The sequence below is a fragment of the Cuculus canorus genome, chromosome 1, assembly GCF_017976375.1.
Source record: "Cuculus canorus isolate bCucCan1 chromosome 1, bCucCan1.pri, whole genome shotgun sequence".
Lineage (NCBI taxonomy): Eukaryota > Metazoa > Chordata > Aves > Cuculiformes > Cuculidae > Cuculus > Cuculus canorus.
The window spans coordinates 17,129,435-17,150,457 of NC_071401.1; the positions used below are offsets into that span (position 1 = coordinate 17,129,435).

A 21,023-nucleotide genomic window follows, 5' to 3' on the forward strand; every position below is an offset into this window, starting at 1 on the left:
ATGGGGTCCAGACTCTCTGTTCGTAAACTATGGATTACTACCTGCTTTTTTTTTTTTCTTTATCCTGTATCAGAGATTGAACCATACAGTTTATACGCCTCATCTTTCTGCCTGCTGGCATTGCTCAGATCTTGGTGCTGCCTTGTCCTGCTCTGCTGAACAGGGGTGCTGAACCTGACCTCAGTCCTATACACCTGGAAAACTGGGCACAGGCAGTGTTCAGGAATAGGACTCACTCCTGCAAATAGTCAGGGTTGGAAACAAGGCTGTCCTATGAGGGTAACTGGAGTGATTCCCAAGAAAGCAAAGGGATGACGAGGGATTTTACCCAGGGGGGATGCAGAGCAGCAGGGAGGGGGCGCGTGTGTGCAAAGCCGGTTTGACACCCCCCTTTCTCCCCCATAAGGGGGTCTGCCAGCTCAGGAGTGGCACAGCCGAGCGCAAGTCCTGCCTCCTGCCTCCTTCCTCCTTCCTCCTTCCTCCTCCTCCTCCTCCTCCCAGATGTTCCCTTGTGTGCAGCCATCTGTTGAGCTCCCTCCTCCCTCCTCCTGCGGGGAAGGGGGCAGCCCGCTTGCCCGGCCAGCTGCACGCCTCGGACGAGAAGAAGAAGGAGGAGGAGGAGTGAGAAGGAGGAGGGAAGAAGGAGACACCCGGCCCCGAGACTTGCTGCTGCCGGCGCTCGCTCCCTGCCGTGGGGACCGGCCCGGCGGGGGGATCCGGCCCGGCCCCCGGCCCCGGTGAGTGCCCCCCTGCCCCCCAGCCCCTCCCCGGGCTGACAGACACCCGCCGAGGCTGCGGAGCTGCGGGGTGTTGCGACCGCTTCCCCCCTTATCCCCCATTCCCACCCCGCTATTCCCACGCGGTTCTCCTTGGGGCGAGGGGAGCTGGCTGTGCAGGGATGGGCTGAGCCCCCCCCCCCCCCCGTCTGCCCGGGCAGCTGGGGCTGCGCTGGGCCGGCCCTGGGGGGCTCTGCTGGGGAGCAGCCCACCCCAACTTTTTGTGGTGGGATGAGTTTGCCTCGCCCTGAGGCATCAGCTGCGAAACGCCTCGGGTACGGGGGGGAGGACAGAGGTCTCGGGTAGACCTACTTTATCCCCACCTCTGTCTTTCCCAGAGCGGGGATTTTGGGGTGTAGCGGGTGCAGACAAGCCCCCAGCCTGGTTGCCTCGTCCCTGCAGGCTGCAGCCGGGGCGGGGTGAAGCTTCTCCAAGCCGGGATCTCTCCCCTCTCCTTCCCCCGGTGGCTTAGCAGAGTGTTTGGGATTGCCACGGCTGCAAAGTAATCCGAGCAGCAGCTGGAGGCTCCGCACCGCCTCCCGTGCCCGGTTTCGGGGCTTTGATTTCACACAGGGCTCCCTGTCTCGCCTCCTCCCCTCCTTTTCTCTGGCCCTCCCTTCCCAGCACGGCGGTCGGGGGAAAAAAAAAAAGAGGCTTTTTGGTCGGGTTCTGGTGCTGAAAGGCTCGCAGGGGGGTTGCAGCTCACCCGAGGTAAGGGCAGAAAGGAGAAGGGTTGGGGGAGAAAGCTTAGAAGGGGTCGCCTGGATGGAGAGAAGAGGCTTGAAGGGGGAGAAGGGGCTCCTCTCCCCTCGGTTGCGGAGATAAGGGCAGGGTGAAGCTTTCTGCCTGGGAATTTCCCATGCCTGTAAGTGGATTAAGCTGGAGGGGAAGATGTGTTTGGGGGGCAGACCAGGATTTATTTGTTCTCTTATTTGGGAAAAAAAAAAAAAAAAAAAAAAAAAAAAAAAAAAAAAAGAAGGCAAGGATAAAAAAAAAAAGAAAAAAGGCAAGGATGAAAAAAAAAAGCTACTGGTTGTGAATTTTGGAGCAGGAGGTCAGAAAGCACGAGGTTCCCCTGATAACGCACACACCCTGTAAACTTTTAAGCAGCTCCATGGAAACTTGTTATTAATGCTGCAGTCATTGGAAGGCACAGACTACGGCAAATTTATTAGCCCAGTAAACTGCAACACGTGCCAGCTCTGTGGAAACAAAAGGGTCGGTCAACTTTATTCCTCTGCCTGGGATTTGAGAAGGCCGGGAGGAGGGTTGGGAGGATGGAGCTGGTGGCTTGTCTCATGGAGAAGTGGCATCACCTCCGTTAACTGACAATCTCCCTCGTGGTTTGCTCATGTAATTCGGAGGCAGCGAAGGTGTTTGAGCTCGGGTGTAACGAGAGCACGACAAACCAAGTCATGGCATGCGTCGCGGCAGCCAGGCGAGGACTCTCCAGTCTCCCGAGTCGAAAGATTTCACCGGGTGTCTGCCATGACAAATCAGCCGCTGTTAGCCTGAATAACTGCATTCACTGAAGTTACAGTAGGAAACTTGTCTGGGTGGACACTGTGCCATTACTCTGCAGAAAGCAGCCGGTGCCGATCGCTGGCGTTGCACTGAAATAATGCATTGATCGCTGCTCCAAAGCTTGCCCGGCAGTGCACGGGGCTTAATTGCAGTGACAGAGAGCAGGGCAAATACTGGGAGAAGAGGCACTGTGGAAGGGCAGGGATAGTCCAACACCTCACCAGTCTCTCTAGGAATAAGGAGCACGCTGGATGTGTTAGATGCTGAAAGGACCAGAGCAAGCCTGGTATGTCCCTGGAAGAATTTGCAGTCTAAACTTGGCTGGCTGCTCGCTATCGGCAGCCAAGCGCTGCAAAGGCAAAGTGGGTAGTGTCTGCCCTCGTGCTGGCACAGAGCACAGTTTGTGTCCTTTCTCCACCCACGGGAGCCAGTCCCTGTCCCGAAGAGGACATGGGAGGTGCTTGCTTATGCATGGCATATAAATGGCCCGGTGAGGCCCTGACCTATGCTCAGATATCGCCCGTCTCTGCTCCAATGCAGGTTCCCTCTCCGAAGGTGGTTGGTGTGCAGGGTGAGCGATGGGGACTGGGGTAGGCAGGAGGCTGGGTGGCAGCATCCGGATTGGTTTTCCTTTGCAGTATCCTGGAGCAGGCGTGCTGCAGGGTGATGCTGCTGGTTTGTGAATGAACTTGAGCAGCTGCTGGCAGAGGCAGCGGGGAGCATTTACAAAATGCTTAGAGGGAACGAGGTTGTGACAGACATCCCAGGAGACATTAATTTCTGACAGCAAGGTGGACTGGAAGGGAAGGCTGCAGGGTTGGGGTGAGGGTCTCCTGCACCCCTGTTCTTTGAGGTTGAGTGCAAGGAATAAACCAGCATTGAATGGGTGGGAGGCAATTGGGAGAAAAGAGCTGTAAAACAAGAAACAAGCAGAAGTCGTCTTTTTTTTTTTTTGGAGGTAGGAAAAAGCATCTGGTACTCCTCCAGCCTCACAGTGAAGAGCAGTGTGTGCCAACCCAGTGCAAGACACGGCAGGGAATAAAAGGTGAGCCACCATCTTCTGAAGGTTTAGAGTTTTCTCTCTATCCCTAATTGGTTCTTTTCTCCTCTTTCAGTCTCTTCTCCCTCCTCCTCCTCTTCCTCGCTTGTCAGCTGGTTGGTGGGAAGAAGCGGAGGCTGGAGGGGGGGATAAGACAAGGCATCCTTGTCCGGCAGCCCTCCTGACCCTCAGCACCCCCCCAGCCCTGTGCGGTAGCTGGCAAGCTATCAAAAGAAACTTCCGAATGCCGAGATGTTGAGGGATGGGAAGAGATAAAGGCTGGCTTGAGCAAGCTGTTTCTTGTCTTAAAACTTGGCACCTGGACCTATCAAGGGGAATGTATGAATGGCTTAGACATTCATTACCCAGAAGCTTTGAGATTTTAATTTGTATTGCAATTACTTTTTTTAATGTATTTCCTGGGAGTTTCCATCCTCGCCTCTTGGAGTATTCATGATCTGCAGCAGGGGGAAAGAAATACGTGCTCTGAGAATCATCCCAGCCTCCCCCCCCACCCCGCTTGCAAAGCTGCAAGAGATTAAACCAACCTGGCTGCCTTAGCACGGGACATTCCTGAGTTGCATTAACCAGGCTGGAAATCTGCCTGTTGGAGCAATAGCAAACTGGAAAAAAAGGACTTTATCTTTGCCGTAGCTGAGCAGAGGGCCATGTGCTGTGTGTAATATCTGACTGCCCACATCTGCAGGTTTTCTTTTATTTCCGCTTTCCCCCCTCCTGCTTCTTTTTTGCTGTCCGTGTATCTCTGATGCTGACTCCTCTCTGCTGGTTTGTGCCTGGCAGCTCAAACCCTGGAGTGGGGAGAGAAACAAGGACTTGGTTTTTTTTTTGCTTTCAATACGAAATCCTTCATCAGGAAAAAAATGAAACTTAAAGGCAAAGTCCTGCTGTGGCAAGTGGGTCAAAGCAGATGTGATTCCTCACCCTCATCACTTCTGAAGTGACAAATGTGCACAGAGGTCTCCAAGTCAGGCAGGACACATCCCTGACCCCAAAATCACCCTTTTTCCTCCTGTCTTTGAGAGTGAGATGTCTGTAGCGAGGGGCACAGCAAGGCTGTTTCACACAGCAGGGTGGAGGAGGCCCTTTCTACAGAGCCCTTTAATCCTGGTGCAAAGGCTCAATTCCCACTCAGCGTTCAGCCTCTGTATCTACCCAGGACCAGAGCATTGCAACCTCTTGCAAGAGACCTCCAACTCAAAGGATTAGAGGATCACAGGCTAACTCTGAACCTGTCCAATATCGTGCACAGAGGGAGCACTGTTCTTCTGGACTGTCCCCAAATGTCCCATGGTTATGTCCCCATCTCCTATGTTTGCAACATGGTGCATGGTGGCCTCTCCTTGCTTTAGAGGGAGAACAGTGTGCAAGGGGCTGGCACCGTGTAGCCCATATGGGAGACACATATGAGGACGCTGTAATCTGGGAAGTTTTAATCTGCTGGTCAGCAAAATCATGTCAAATTGGGTTAGGAGGTGGCTTAATACGAGGTTAAATGGTAAAGGAAGATTATTGTGTGCATCCTGGGTCACTTGTGGCATCTCCATGGCATGGCAGAAGTGCCACATGGCTGCGTAAAAAACAAAGGGGTGGGAATAGGATGGAAACAGGAGAGGTGAGCAGCATGGGTGGGCAGAGGTTCCTGGAGAGGCAGGCCTGCTGTTGGCCACGAAGACTGCAGCCGTGCTCTGGAGTCTATGAACACTAATTTGAGAGGTGCTTAGATACTTCTCCACCACAACCACCTCCCCAGATACCCCCTTCCCTGTCCCCCACCCTGGCTGCCCAATTTGCAGAGGGTAAAGCAGAGCTGATGTCCCCAGAGTGTCCAGGCAAAGCAAGTACACAAGGATAGTGGTGCCATTTGGTTGGATCAATTTTGGCAGCAGCACGGTTGGGGGCTTCTGCATGATGAGAGACCAGGGCATCTTAGCTTGTGCTCCCTTCCCAGTTAAATGGTGGGATTTGAACCTGGGGATGGTACTCTCATCTCCACATGAGAATGAACACCTCTTGGACTTGGAGTTAATCACCTTAAGGTGTCAGGAGGGAAACAGGCATGTGAATGGGGACTTGTGGTAACATCAGTGGTGAGAAACAGGTCATGCTGGGGATGTGGCCCTCCCAGTCTACTTCAGATAACCCTTCTTTCCAAGGCCTTGCACTAGCCAAGAAGAAGTGGAGGATCCTTGGGCCAGGGAGGGGAGGCAAATCGCTAAGGAGATGCCATACCCACATGCCCGCATCACTGGGGCAGGGAAGCATCATCTGAGCTGGGAACTATGGTGGGGACAATGTCGTGCTGCTAAACCGTTTGTCAGCTTTACCCAGATCCCCTTTCCCTCCTCAAATCTTGTAGGAGACCTGCTAGATGCAGCGAATGTCTCATGTGCTTCACTGGGCTGGAAGCAGCTCCTGAAGCCCCAGCTCATGCTCTACGGAGTAGTTTCACTGGCATTCATTGTTTACAGCACCACATTGCAAGGATTATTGAAGGCAGGGAGGTGGGAAGAAAGGCCAGGAGGGGAATGAGACAGGAGCCTCCAGCTATGTTGTTTGCAACAATAATGGCCAGGACTGTATTTATTATCTCCTTGGTGGAGGGTCTGCAGCTGCATGCTGAGAGCCACAGGGAGCAAAGAGGCCTGGAGATTATTGTGCATGAAAAAAAATAAAATCAACCACAAAAATAAATTAAAAACCCACAAAGAAGCCCTGGGCTGGCTGTTGCAGTACCGAGGGGCACCCAGCCTAATGTTGCGTCCTTGCTTTGCGCTCTCTTATTGAACAGCAGGCCCAAAGGGCTCTTAGGAGAACGGAGGTTGGGAGTTACTGCCATTCAGAGAGCTAAAGCCACATGGGGATCTCTTATAATCCTTCTGCCACGGCTCGAGGCGCTGCCCGGCTGGAGTCCCACTGGCACAAATTCCTTTTCCCTCTGTGTTTTGCTTGATTTGGGGTCATGCTGGCCACCTCTGCTTGTTGGAGCTGGGCAGAGCACTACAAACCAAGGTACAGGGGCATCATTTGGACAACTGATTTGCATACACCTCAGCTTCAAGGAGAAAGAACTGAAAAGCCCTTAGAGATGCAGGATGGTGGGGGTGCTATAAACTATTAGCTCCTGGTGGGCTGTGTCTCACCAGGAAGGACAGAATCATCATCCTGGGAGATGCTACCTTCCCCTGGCACCACCTCTCTTCTCTCTTACTCCCTTCCTCCTGCCCAGCTTATCTTCTCCAGGGGAACCCATCCATGTCCGTTCATGCAGCATGGTCCTTCTGCAGCTCAGGCCAGCGCACTGGGGTGGTTGAAAGCAAACCAAGTCAGGGAGATAGGGTACATCCATAGATATCATGCCTTTCCCTCGTGGACCAGACAGCTGCTGACAGGTCCTTGCAAGCTGTGCTTTCCTAGGATAGAAGATTGCATGTGCCATCCCAGGAACATGCATGGCACGTGGCACTTACCATCTGGGCACATGACATGGCCAAGCAACAATATTAACAGTTAAAACCAAGAAGCGTCCATTGTGGGTAGGTTTCCTCTCCCCATACTGCACCTCTTAACATTTCTTGCAGGCCTGGCATATGGTGTTCATCCTGGAGTGCATTCCTCTTGAATTATATCACATCTCTGGGAACCAGAGTGCTACACGAAAGTATGGTTGTAGCAGGAGCTGACACAGGCACTGGCTGGGGTTTGAAGTCAGGTGTGGCAGAGCATCATCAAGGACTGAGGCTGTAGGAGAAACTTGGTAGGATCATTATTACTTTCAATAGTTGACCAGCTAAGAAGTAAGGTCCTGCCTCAGGTGTTTTGTGCTTTGAAAAATTCATGTCAGCTTGTTGGCTTTCTTAGTTTGACCCCAGGAATGACTGGATAGAGGGGAGTGTGTGCAGCCCCGACATTGCAGATACAGCTGTGATCCGTTATTTTTAAACTGATCTTTTGCAAAGGGGAATGCAGCCCCGAAAAAGGAGGGTTAAATACTCCCTAGTTTACTGCTATAATTTGGGTACAGCCCAGGTGCTCACAGCTTCCCTCGCCATGGTGAGCCCTTGAGCACTGGAGATGATAGGAAAGGGGAATCTGTTGATAGCTTCACCAGGTCTCTCTACAGAAAAATGCATTAGAGATGGTGTAAAGCTAGGTGTAAAACTCCTCCTTTGCTACGAAGTACCACGCTGAAGGGCTGGTTCATAAACCTATTGGTGCCCAAATAACTCCTCTGCAACAGAGACTTCCTGTTCTGGGATTTGTCAATGAGTTTATCATAAAGATCCTGTTCCAGCTAAGTTTGAGACGCTAAAGAAAATATTTGTGTTCCCATCTGAGATGAGGTCTCTGTAACACTCAGCAAGTGCCAGGATCCAGGACCTCCTATTCCTGGAAATGTTCATGGTTAAAAAGCCAAGGGGAAGGACAGGAAGCAGGGGCTGTCAGGGCATAAAAGGATTTGGGGTGGTCACCCCTGGGGGGTTATGCTGTAACAAGAGAAAGTCCTGAGTGTCTGCATCCCTCACAGGCATCTTGTTTGAACCCTTGTGTCCTTGGAAGTCAAGGTGATGGTGGGGCGAGGATACTCCTGTCCCTTCTGCTCCCTGTGACCTCCATGAATCCCCCCTTGGTGTTGTCAGGAGGTGCCATGCCTTGCCAGTGCCTGCCTTCCCCTGCCCACAGCCACTCCAGAGGCTTGGCAAACTTCATTTCCTTTCGGGAACGCCTCCTCCGGGCACAAGGACAGCTCAGCATGAGGCTGGTGAGCGAAATTGCTTTCAAAAGCCATGGGAGACTACTTCTCCCCCCCGAATAAAATTGCTACTAAGCTGACAGCTTCCTGGGCTAAGTGGGGGAGGGGAATTTTTGTGCAAAACCCTAGTGCTGCTGTGATTTAATTCCTAATTTACCCATGCTGGAGGTAGCACTGCCTTTTTCCCACTTGAGACAAAATTCTCGGGAGTCGTTTGCTTCCAGGATGCAGCTTTTAAGGCACACATCTCTTGGGATGGCAGATACTGTCTGTATTTCAGCTGCAGATACAAATCAGCTGAAACGTGCTGTATGGGCTGACAGACCTGCCCACACAGGTTTCCTTTTGTCAGAGCCCAAAATACACCGCACTGCAACTTGATTTCCTCCTTGGGAGGGATGAGGGATGCTGGGGCTGGGGTAGCGGGAAGAATGCAAGTGGAACAAGTTATTAGCTGTATAAACACTAGGATGATAAATTACCCATGGCCTCGTGCAAAGCAGGTGGGATTTATGACATTAACAGTTGGAGCAAAGATTATTTTAATGGGGCTTTCCATTTCTTTTATAAAGAGAGGTTTATTTATTTATTTACTTTAGAGGAAAAATAGAGCAGAGGCTGTTTTAGCTCTGCAAGGGACACCACATGTTTGAAAACAAACCCACAGTATGAAGCTGTCGGTTTTGGAGGTGCTGGGTTCCCTCTCAATAAATCCTGTATGTCTTCTCTGTGGCCATTGTGGTGGTTTGAGGGGCTACTTACTTTTGGCTTTGAAGGTTATGAAATGTGTCTGATCCTTAACAATTTGGCTTTGCTCTTGCTAATCTTATGTTTCCCACACCTGTACAATCTACAAAAATGCCCGTGAAGGATGGGGAGCATCAGTGGGGTGCTGGTTATTCATTGCAGTTTTGGCTCAACAGTGTCTGTATGTGCGGAGCTGAGAAAAAATATAATCAAGACATGGCGAAAATGAGGAATGGTGTCTTTGTTTTTTCCTTCCTCAGTCTGTCTCACTGTCCACCCCCCAAATTCCATGTTTTTTTAGTGAGATTTAAGTCTTGCAAAGATAGACTTGATGCAGAGCAATGGGGTTCTTGTCCAGATCTAGGAGTGGCATCTCATCTCTGTTTATGGCAGATTTGTCCCCTCTTGAAATCAGTTGGATGTGAACAAAGCTCCATGCAGAGCAAGCAAACTACTGGCTCAAGATCTACTTGCCTTGGCTACTGCTTGCAGTTGCTGGGGACCCACAAGTCGGAAAGGATGAAACCCATCCTGAGCCCATCCATCCCCGTCACAGCACCCACCATGGTCTACCTTAAATACAACCACTTCTCTGCGTTGTTGGAGGAGAGATGACTTTTTCTTTCCATCCCTAGTTCAGTGCCTATTGTATATTATTTTTCCATATCCTGTTAATGTAGATACCTGATACCACTGGGTTAATTACTTGCTAACAACTCCCCCTTTGGCACTGGGGCTCTTAACTGAATGCAAAGGAGGTGCTTATACATCCATTATTAGAAATCATTAAAGCAGAAGGGAATTCATAAAGAAATCTTTATTTTTTCCCCCCTTCCCTGCATTTAATTCTGATTTTCCCCAGGGAGTGGGAAGATGGAGCAAAAAGTGTTCAGGCACCTGTATGATGACTTTAGCTCCTGTTTAGACCTTTGATGTCTCTTTACATTGAGCCATAAGGGCTGAAGCTGCCATCTCAGTGGTGGAGTTTCCTCCTATCTCAATGCTCACATGTGTTGGTGGGTGACATAGGGTGAGGATAAGGAGAAAACTGGGTTGCACGTCCCTTTCTTTATGTTATATCTATTTATATTATATCTGATGGATAATTGGGAATTTATCTAAGTAACTTTGTACTTCCCACTGATAAAACCGTCAGGGTGAGGTGAAGGGTGATGACTTATCACCCAAAAGCTACTTATGCAATGGCTTGTGATGGAGGGTTGCATGAAATCAAGCTGAATTTAGAAAAGCCAAGGGACTGATTCTCATCCTGCTGACTGACACCTAGAGTAACTCCACTGAACTCCCCAAGACCCACCTAAGCAAATGGAGCATCCAACCTTATTAGCAGGTACTTCTGGATTCTTTTTAGCTCTCCTCTCCTGAAGTTTAAGAAGTCACAAACACTAAGTATAAAACCAGGTACTTGCAAAATGCAGCCCAAACCAGCAAACAACAAAAATTAACAAATACATCAGAAAGCCCTGTTTCTGTTTACATGAAAAGCACTGATTGGTTTAATAAGTTTTATAGAGTGTGTAAACAAAGCTTTTAGCTGCATGCATGTGGAGACTCCCTCTGCAGGGAAGAGCCAGTCTGAAGCAGGCAGAGCAAAAGCCTGGGTGACCTTTACTTTTGATGGATTCACACAGGAAAAAAAAAGAGTAACCTTGTCAGCAGCAGTTTCTTTATCGTGTGAGGGGTGTGTGTCTGTGAGTTAAGGGATTAATAGTCTCTGGTTGTAGGCTGGTTTGAGCCAGTTTTGCTGTCTGGTGCGTGTGATCTGGAGACTGGGCTGTGATTGCATCTGTGGCGTCATTTGGACTCAGCCAGGGGGAGTCTACACTGGAAAAGTCTAGCTGTTGCTAGTGCTGCGCTCCAGTCGATAATTATTGTTATTTTCCGGACTAATTCATGGGAAGGGGATGGGGGAAAAGGTCTCTGAGAAATTTTGTTGTTGGAAAAGGAACTCAGGAGCATCCTGGTGCTCTGGAGCCACCATCCCAGCTGTCTTATCAGAGCTTCGTAAATATTTAAAGCAAGAAAGGGCCAGCTATCTCTTTTTTTTTCAGTCTGGACGATTTATGACCTCTATCATATTGTATACAGCTTTGCTTTCCAATAATGTTCCATTTCTCCTGCCCCCAATTAGTGATTGTAGCCAAGTGGGCCTTATGGGCCTTGCTATAGACTTCGCTTTTTCTTCACTTGACTGATACATGAGGCAGAAGACAATTTTCCTCTTCATGAAATATTGTTGCTAATCCATCTCCTCCATCCTTTGCCAGAACAGCAACTCTCTTTGGGATAGGCAGACTCCAGCCCTTCCTTTTTGCCTCTTTCCTTTAAAGGTTACTCTTTGCTGTTAATTCAAAATTAATCCAGCAGCATGTTGGTGAAAAAAAATAGAAATTACTGGGATCTGTCTGCCATGCCTTTGACACACAAATTCATGTCATAGCTGCTCTGCTGTAGTTGTAGGCTACTGTTGAAAAGATGGGTCCTGTTTTCCCCATTCTTCTGTCAGAGCTGGTTAACCCCCTTGGCTCCACAAGGTCAAGGGAGACATGGGGTGTCTCCAAGGATGGATCTGGACTTTTTCATGCCCTTTTCTTTCTTTTCACCCTACTGTAGAGGTAAACTGGGTTTTTTGCACTTCTTACTTATGCACCTTAGGCTTCATTGGGTGACTCTGGGTCTTCAGCCCTGACTCCAGCTGCATTTCACCTATGCTTTGCCAAATGACACATTCGAGGAGGTTGAGAGATGCAGCATGGATGGAGGGGCTGTTTCCTGACTCCATCAAACAATGAACTTTCAAACACCTCTTCCGTGTATTATTTTTTAATTAGTCCTTCATTTTTGTCCATAGGGATTTCCCACTTTGTGGTTGCCAGGGCAACTGGAGACAGCCTAGGCAGCATCCTCTTCATCTTTGCATTGTCAAGGAGGGGACCAGTCCCCCAAGCAATGGGCTTCCATCCAGGGCGGGATGTGTTAGGATGTTTCCCTTGGGTGGGAAGAAGGTGGCAAAGTCTCACCTTGGGGGAGACTAGTGAGAAAGGAAGAGGAGAAGGACAAAATCAAGTGCAATGATAAGAGTACATTTGCAACAACACCGTAATAGGGCATTTCTCTCTCCCACTCATCCAACCACCAACTGAGACCTGGAGTTCTTCTGCAGTCTGGTTTCAAAATCAGTTTTTAACTTTCTTTTGGCAGGGAAATCCGAGTGTGAGATTTCTGCCTGGTCCTGCTGTGCGACATTGCAGGGGATAAGCAGAGCAGGGAAGAGACATGAGGGCATCTGCAGACTCAGGGAGAGGTGTGGGATTTGGGGAGAAGACTAGCACCTTGCTAGGAGCTTGGTCCAACCTTGGCTTCAATACCCACCACTGGGTCTTCTTGGGGTTGTCTCAGGATATTTGCCATGCAGACAAGCAAGATACAAAAGACCAGAGCCCTGCAGCCAATTCCAGGCACCTGGAACATGGGGTGTGATGCTGCACCTCCAGCAGCTGCTGTTGAAATCAGTGGTTATAACAAGCCCCTCAGAACTTTCAAGTGGCCAAAATTTATCCCTGGGTTCTCTGCACACCACAACAGCCGTAGAAATTAAGAGGTCACAGCTGAATCAGCCTGAGAGCAGACTGTTTTCTCCCAATGGCTTTCTTCTTGCCATCCCAAGGGATGAGGCTGCTGGTTTCTGCCTGTGATGTTTCCTCCAGGTGAATCTCTCCCGCATGGTAGGATAATACATCTTCCTTTTACTAGGGGAAACCTTGGCTTCCTGCCTTTATCAACAGAGCAGCTCATAGGCAGCAATCCAAAGGCAATTTGATGCGGTTTCAAATGCACAGATGAACTGTAAATGCCTGCGGCATGTTTCTTTCCCCATTTCAAAGAATGCCATCGATTTCTCCATGTGATAACGAAGTACGCCTGTACCTGACTAAGCTCTTCGTTGATTATCTGGCAGTGCAGGAGTCTCTTTCCTGGACTGGAAGGTGACCAGTACCTTTATTTCTTCTATCTTTTGTCAGAGCTATTGGCCAAATGACTTGTTAATCTATGAATGCTTCATGCTGCTCCATAAGAGAGTTTTTAGCTGGAAGTAGTGGATTGCATCTCATCTGCAAAGCAATTGCAGAGCCAGTAAGGGAGAATTTGAGGCAGTGCTGTGAGGAGGAAAGAGGCAATAGATGCTGTGTGAATACTTAAGATGAGCTTTGTGTACCACATTTCAGCTGAATAACATTTCATGCCTGCTGCTGATTAGAGCCATGGATGTTGCAGTGAGAGTCACTGTATCGGCCTACTCTGGTGATCATTTTTGAGGCTCATCAGGAAAGGAATCTACGTGTCAAAAGGGGTTTGAGCAGCCACATGTCAAAGCCCAGTGTTGGCTTTGATTGTTCTCTCAGTTAAAGTAGGACTTTGGAGATTGTTTTGCTTCTCTTCAAGTGGCACAGCAGGAGTGCACTAAGGTCTCACACTGATGTGTCTTTGGACCTGCTGGGATCTGATCCATCTCCCACTGGAGCCAATAGGATGCCATGAGGAACCGAGCTGGGCTTTTGAAGAAGTTAGGAGGCACTTTCTCTGTTGAGACGTCAAGTGGAAATAGCCATTGGGTGGGATTTGGGAGGAGAAATACCCATAGAGTTAGCTGACACTAATGCAGGCACTTCTCTGTACATGAGGCATTTAACACTTGGATTTTGCTTTTTGAGTTTCCAAAGAGCTCCCCACGGCTGTAATTTCCCCAGGTAATAAAACATTTCAGTGTGTTCCAAATGCAGCTTCATGAGAAAAGAGTAGTATTTAGTTTAGAAGGGACTGCAGAAGGGAGCAAGCTATGGTGTGTCTGCGCAGAACTAGAAGGGATCAGCCTTGATGTCATTAGAAAAGGGATATCTGGAAATGTGTCTGCAGAAAGGAACTCTACCCTCTGAATCCCTTCTGCACATATATGTGTTTTCTCAAGAAACAGTCGAGGTGGGCTGGGACTAGGGCTCATCTTACCAATTTTCTGTTGTTTCTATAGAATAATGGACCCCAGAGGATTGTGAGTTGGCCTTTAGCAATGCTTTGTTTGCAGGCTCTTTGGCCAGAATCCAAATTTCTGCTCTGTATTTGCAGGAGGTGTGGGAGTTACTGCCAGACAAGTCATATAATTGATCAGTACAATATTTTAGCAACACTTTTTCCCCTTTGCACTTCTTTTGCACATTGGTCATTCTCCTCGGAAAGGATGTGGGGCCAGGAAGACCATTCTGGAAAGGGAGACAAACTGATGGCAAGGGCTGAGTGAGGGAAGATGAAGTGTGAACTTCTAGGAAATGGTCCTGGGAAGATGCAAGGGCTTGAGGAAGGCGCCTCAGCTAGATCAAAGGGTGTATGGGAAAGATGATACTGCAAGGAAGGTAATAAACTGCTTTTAAACAGTAGGGAGAAAGGTGAGAATAAAGACAGACAAGGGGAGCTGAGGTGGGGATGGGAACACACATTTAAAGGCAAGGATTTTTTTTTTGCTAAATGAGCACTTAGGTCGTGAGCCTTTGTTTATGAACAGCAATGTAGCCAAAGAGCAGTGCTGATGGATCGGCTTTCCAAGTTTGTTGGGAGTTTTTGTTGCCAGCCTCCCTGAGACTTTGTAAGGCATGAGGAGCCATCACCCATGACTGCAGTCGGAACCAACAAGAAAAGCCTTTGCTGCCTCTGCTGACCTGCAGGAAGCTGGCATGCTTCAGTTTAGCCTTTCCAGAGACGCACAGCTAAAGCTTTTTTGTCTGGCTCTTGAAATCACACAGCTGCTGCTGCCCGTAGTTGTACAGAGGATCTGAAGAGGTCCAGTAAAGCTGGTGAGGTGCAAATCAGCCCTTTTCCTCCCTTGGCTGCAACAGTAGAGGGGCAGAAATGTCTCAGCTAGAGGAGAGTCAAAACCAGAGGGGTGGAGAGAGCTCCTTGCTTGCTGGTTGGTAGCGTTAATCAGAGAGAATACTTAATGTAATTAGCAAAGACCCCCTAGAGGCTCTATGTGAAGCAAATTGGCTCTCTCTACTCCATGCTTGTCCAGGAGGCTGGGCCCACTACAGCAGAGTCTGGGTTAGACTGAGCAGTTCTTGGTTCCTCTGCTGTGGCAGGCAAGGAGCCAGGTGGCTATTGTCTGTCATGGCTGCCACCAGGCTGAGGAAGGTTTATTTTAGCCATTTGATAGAAAGCAATGATCCTACCTACCTAAACATGTCTAAATTTTATCTGAAGTCTAATCAAGGGAAATGTGCTGTCCATTTGGGCAGTAGGTAGCTGGCCTTTCTAGCTCTTCATCCCAGATGATGTTCTGATGATATCCTATCTGTCATTTATAGGAAATTTGAATGAAGCTTTGTCTTCTTTTTGCTGATATGGGTTTTGGATACATATGGCTCGCACTTAGTGCATAGCCTACATGATTTCTCCAACCTGTCAATGCAGGGTCTTGAACCTGGTGCTCCTAAATTTCGTGTGGATGCCCTGACATGAATACCTCTGTGTGCTGAATTTTGCCAGGCTGTAAAATGACTCAGTGTTTAAGCTGTCATTTAACCTCTCCTATGGTGCAGTCTAAAGGGTGTATGTGGCATAGATCTTGCTTTAAGACATCCTACTGTTCTAACAGCTATCTTCCAGTTCTATCTTAACTTGGTTATACCTGCAAAGACTATTAACTGAATATTCTTTTCTCCATTAAGTTCCCAGGGGGGGTCTCAATATGAGAAAGTGTTTTGGACATCCATGCTTGTAGATGTACTTAATTTATTCACTTCGAAAAGCATAGAAAACTGCATGACTCAAACTGTTACACATTCTCAGTAAAGTAATTTCTATGGCAATAATATTTGTTTTCTTATTGTCTTGTTTTCCAGGTCAACAATGCAGTTCTTAGCCTGGTTCAATTTGCTGCTTCTCCTTCCTTGTTTTGGTACCACCAAAACCTGCTTCCCTGGCTGCCACTGTGAAGTGGAAAGCTTTGGTCTCTTTGACAGCTTCAGCTTGACCAAGGTGGACTGCAGTGGAATAGGCTCACATATTGTTCCTGTCCCAATCCCACTGGATACCTCCTACTTGGATCTATCGTCAAACAAACTGGAAACAATCAATGAGTCAATGCTTACTGGCCCTGGATACACAACCTTGGTAAGCCTTGACCTGAGCTACAACAAAATTGCCAAGATTTCCCCCACAACCTTCTCCAGGCTTCGGTACCTGGAATCCTTGGATCTGAGTCATAACTCTTTGGAAATCCTTCCGGAGGACTGTTTCTCCAGTTCTTCACTGAGCGACATAGATTTGAGCAATAACAAGCTTTTGGATATAGCTATGGACATTTTTGCTTCAAAAGGTCAAGGAAAACCCCTGAATGTTGATCTATCCAATAATATGCTCAGCACAATTATGAGGCACCGTGAAAAGAGCAACCCCAACATCCAGAATTTAAATCTTTCTGGGAACAGGCTAATGTCTGTGCCAAACCTTCAAGGGATTCCTCTCCGATACTTAAATCTTGATGGGAACCCTATAGTCAAAATTGAGAAAAATGACTTCATGGGGCTGAAAGATTTGATTCATTTATCCCTCAGTGGATTGCATGGTTTTGGAGTGTTATCTCCTTACAGCTTTAAGGAACTACCAGCCCTCCAAGTTCTGGATTTATCCAGCAATCCTGATCTGAAGTCACTGACTGCTGAAGTTATCTTTGGTCTGAATTCCCTTCAAGAGCTCAACCTCTCTGGGACAGGCGTGTCAGCCTTGCCAAAGACTGTGCTGAAATACCTGCCTTCCATCAAAAGCATCACCTTGGGGAAGAACATACAGTGTCTTAAGACTATCAAAGAAGGACAGTACCACCGACAAACTGGGCTGACCAAAAAAGAAGTCCTCAGTTGTCACGACAGCCATGGGTCCATAGCAGCAGCACCTTACGTTTTGTGATGAAAGCTGGGGAAAAGGGGTGGGGGAGGGCAGGGGGCTGTGGGATTTGTACAGCTGTCGGACTGACATGGCTTGCAGTGTGCCTTTTGTAAAACTGTCAATAATTTATATATTTGTATATGACAATACTTGATTGTTTGTGGATTTTATACTCTGAAATCCTGGCCCACATTGTCTTCAGGCTCCAGATTTTGCCTGGTGCATTGAGTTCCTGCATGCTGCCTATTAGCTCAAGAGCAGTGATGCTGAACAATGGGGACCAAGATGCTGTGCAGGTCCCAGGGCAGAACAGTCAATCTGGAGCAAAACTTCATGCCCCAGACACATTTGTAGGAGCAAAGCTACATCTCTCCAGAGTACACACCAAAATGTACCAATTCTGTAGCTGCTTGCTTACAAACTCATGCATCATCCTTTTTTTAATTATTACTCCCCAAGAAGTGCCTTCTGGATGTTGCCTTCATTAGCAGCACTCTGTTCCCTGTCACGCACTTTCAGTCTTGAAGAAATATTTCCAGACAAACCTGAATACAGGGTGCTCCTAATGTGCTGCTTTTCCATGTTATTTGTATAGGTGTGCAATGAACATTGAGTAAGTCGAGAACTTTTTCCACAATTTTCTCCCTACTTTCCCATCCAATCCTTTTCACATCAAATTACTTCAGGTCCAACCTTGGCAACCTCCTGTCTTTCTAACCTTAGGGAGCCATTGCTCAAGAGATGATGCGAAGCACAGGGGTCTGCCAACAGCTGCATCTCTCCTAGGAACCAGCCTCCAATGAAGCAAATTAACTGAATTGCAAAGTGGAGAGGTCACATAGCCTGCCTTAAAAGAAAACAAAGCCCTTCTCCCATTGTGGGGAAGCTTGGAAGAAAACCTTGACAAAGATTCTCAATTCTTGACTTGATGACCTTATCAAACCAAGACGCAGACCCAGAGGATGTGAGAGTAAGCTGTTTCCATGCTGACATCCCTCATGCTGAACAAAACATCTGTGAGTCAGCTGGGCTCGTGTGAGGCAATTTCCAGCTCTGAAACACTCTCTGGAACGTGCCAGGGGAAGAATTAACACTGACGTCTGTGACCCTGGAGTGCTTTGCCTATCAGAGGAAAGATCTTCAGGGTTTTTTTTACAGAGTTGTGGCTTTTCTTTCTATCACACAGATCCTTGGCTGCCAAGTGAAATCTGATAAAAAGCCTGGTCCTCAGAGATTTACTCATTTTGCTGAAATGCTGGCAAAGCAAAGGAGAGCGCCTCTCTCATCCCTCTTCTTCTCCAGACTAGAAGAAAGTGGGGGAAGGCAGCACAGCATGATTCAATGCTGGGTATGAAGCCTTCAACTTGCTTATAGGAGCTTCTGCAACGTAGGTGTCTGCTGAGGTCTGGTCCACATGTGGCACACTGTCCTGGGGATAGGAAGGAATATTGTGGATCGGGGTCCTGCTCAGGTTGGTCTTGGTCTCTAAACACAGCCTTGCAGCAGGGCAGCTTTCCATGTTTGAAGCTGGTTTAGGGAGGTCCATGCAAAGGCAATGCAGATATAAACCCATCCCACAACCTTCCTTAGGAGTGTTGAGAGTAGCTCGGCCTTCATCCTCACACTCCCAAAGGTCTTTGCGAATGGAAACCCTGTTGCTGAAAGCAGCTGTCTCCAGGGATGGGTGAAACCCACTAAGCCCATAGAAACCAGAGTTAACACCTCACTGTGGATTCTGAAATCTCTCTCTCACATTTTCATCCATCTCCTTTTCAATTGTGGATCATAAGGTAGGATTTTAACTCTTTCAGTGCTGGTTTTTTTTTTCCCTCTCTACTGAGCCTTTGCAATGCTCAATCAGCCTTCACTGTCACAAGAAACATTGATTTTCTTAAAAAGGCAATGGGATTGCCTACAGGCAGGCGTCTGGAGGGGAACAGCAACCAGCTGCGGTGCAAGATGGGCAGTTTAGGAGGGAGGAGATGTTTTTTAGTGGATCTTGTCTTTTTAAAAGAATTCTTTCCTGCTGGCAGAAAAATGTAATTTTTTAAAAAGTTGTTTAATTTTGTAAATCTGTATGTAGATTAAATATTTAAGGGATCATATGCTGTCAAAGTTACTGTCTTTGCACCACTGTGGTAAGTTTAAAACAATGTGACAATCCAGTTGAAGACTGCAAAATTTCCTTGTGTAATCTCATGCTAGCTGCTAGCTAAACAGGTCTCAGCAAAAGCTGGCAAACACCATCACTGTGTTAGTTTGTTTTTTAAAAGAAACTCTGCAGCATTGTAAGGCTTCGTGATTACTCACAATATAATAAAAGTGATTTGGAGGAGAATAAACCCAGATCCCCCGGATTTATTGCTTTAGTGCTGGGAGGGTGACAGCTGTCGGGTCCAAAGTGCAACACAGCTCCTCTCCTTGCACTGTTGAGCCCCACAAGCCTCATGGGTATGCATCTCCAGATTGGGAGCAGGATTTGTCCCACTGTGTTTGGCTGTCTGGGCTCCTCCTCACTGGCAGAAAGGCTTGAGACCTTCGCTGGCTAACTCAAAGGAAATTATGGACACGTGGCAGTGAAGCAGTACAGGAGTATCTGGAGCAAATTTCCTGCTCCAGGATCTGTTCCAAAGCTTGTCAGAGATAGTGGGGATCTTTTCATGGATTTGGACACTTTGGGTCATGGTCTGCTAGGGTCAAAAGGCTGGATTTGCAGAGCGGATGATGTGGGAAGAGCCCACAAGCTGTTTTGCAAGACCGTGGTGGTGGGAGGAATTTAATGGTCACAGGAGCAATGCCACAGCACGGCAAACCACAGACTGCCAGACGACAGAGCTTTTGGCAGTGAGATACATGTGTTCCAGCCTCAGCACCACTCTCTGAGGAGTGGGGGCTACCACACGGAGGGCTAAGAGCATGTAGAGCCATTGCAACTAAAGAATATATAAACATCTTGGGAGAGCTTTGCCTGCTCTTAAAGAGCAAATTTAATTTTAAGCACTTCTCGGTGCTGTGGATAGAACTGATGCAAACAGAGCCCCAGTGAGGAAACCACCTCTGGGAAGCAGTAGCATTCCCAATACTGGCAAGCCTGAAGGAACAACTGCATCTTCCATCCAGGCAGGCAGAGCTGGAGACTCCGTGTAAGAGGCTGATGATCTCCATCTGCATTTCCAAACTGCCCCGTCTTCCAGCACTGCCAGGTTTGGTTAGACCGTAACCTGGAGGTAGAGATATCCCAGCAATTTTATGGACTGTAGAAGAGAAGTTACCACCAGTCCTTAGATAAGACTGGTCCTCTGGTGTTCACAATTGCGTGCTGTGAACATTAAGGCTCCCTCTGGATGGGATCCCTTCTTCCCTGGGGCAACTGGCTCAGTTGGAGCAGTGGACAGTGTCTTGCTGTTCCAGTCTGCCGGGGGATGGACACTGTCCAGGGAGAAACAGGTCTGAAGCTGGCTTCCCTCATGTCTATCTGAATGCCCCATTTATATGATGCTCCAGCACTATGCTGGACCTTGTCCCTCCCAGTATTCCTTTGCCCCCTTGCCTTATCTTCCTCCCATTTTGCTAGTAATTTTTATTATTTAAATAGCCTTTTTTGAAGCCCTCTGTGTGGGAAGAAGCGTGCAAGCCTCCACCAGCCCCCACATTGCCCACACATGTCCCTCTCTGCCACGGGACTCAGACACCTGAAATACAGAAATAATATCCCCGTGGAGGAGAAAGAGGCACATGATGACTTCAGGCTTGGTGAATCAGAGGAGACTCTTACGCCAACTTCCTAAAGCTGCTGTCAGCTTGATAACACAGAGTGATGGACTAAACCCTGGTGTCTGACATCACCCCAGCTTTCCATGCCAGGAAAACCAATCAGGCTGGTTAGCTGCAAGCTCTCACTGTCTCCAGGACCAGCTCAACTCTGTGGCCAGATACATTTGCCCTGGCAAGCAAGGTGGGCATTTTAATTAGAGGCTGAATATTTTTAGAGCAGAACAACTACTGAGGGGACGCTGGGAGGGGTTAGGGAGGGGAAAGAAGTGGCTTAGTCGGCCCTTCCTTGCAGCACTGTCTCCTGGAGGGTTATCACATCTCACTCCCCTTTCCAACATACTGGGAAAGACAGCAAGGGTTGCTTCTCCCCATCTGCCTCATGGTCAGGGCAGCATAGGACAACTTTCTTCTCTTTATTTAATAACATGTATCTCTTGGT

General features: G+C 48.2%; 1 protein-coding gene across 5 annotated transcripts; it reads left to right on the forward strand.

Annotated features, from left to right (window-relative positions):
• The first annotated feature begins 492 nt into the window (after positions 1-492).
• On the forward strand, positions 493-19,140 carry TSKU (tsukushi, small leucine rich proteoglycan). Of its 5 annotated transcripts, none has more exons than XM_054056125.1 (3): positions 493-737; positions 3,259-3,345; positions 15,766-19,140. In XM_054056125.1, the coding sequence occupies exon 3, from the start codon at positions 15,773-15,775 to the stop codon at positions 16,829-16,831; it is 1,059 nt and encodes a 352-aa protein (XP_053912100.1). In that variant the 5' UTR covers positions 493-737; positions 3,259-3,345; positions 15,766-15,772; the 3' UTR covers positions 16,832-19,140. The 5 variants fall into 5 exon arrangements, with proteins under 5 accessions (XP_053912100.1, XP_053912102.1, XP_053912105.1 ...); XM_054056127.1 differs by having other exon boundaries at positions 3,263-3,345; XM_054056130.1 differs by lacking the exon at positions 493-737 and adding an exon at positions 1,069-1,487.
• The last annotated feature ends 1,883 nt before the right edge of the window (positions 19,141-21,023 follow it).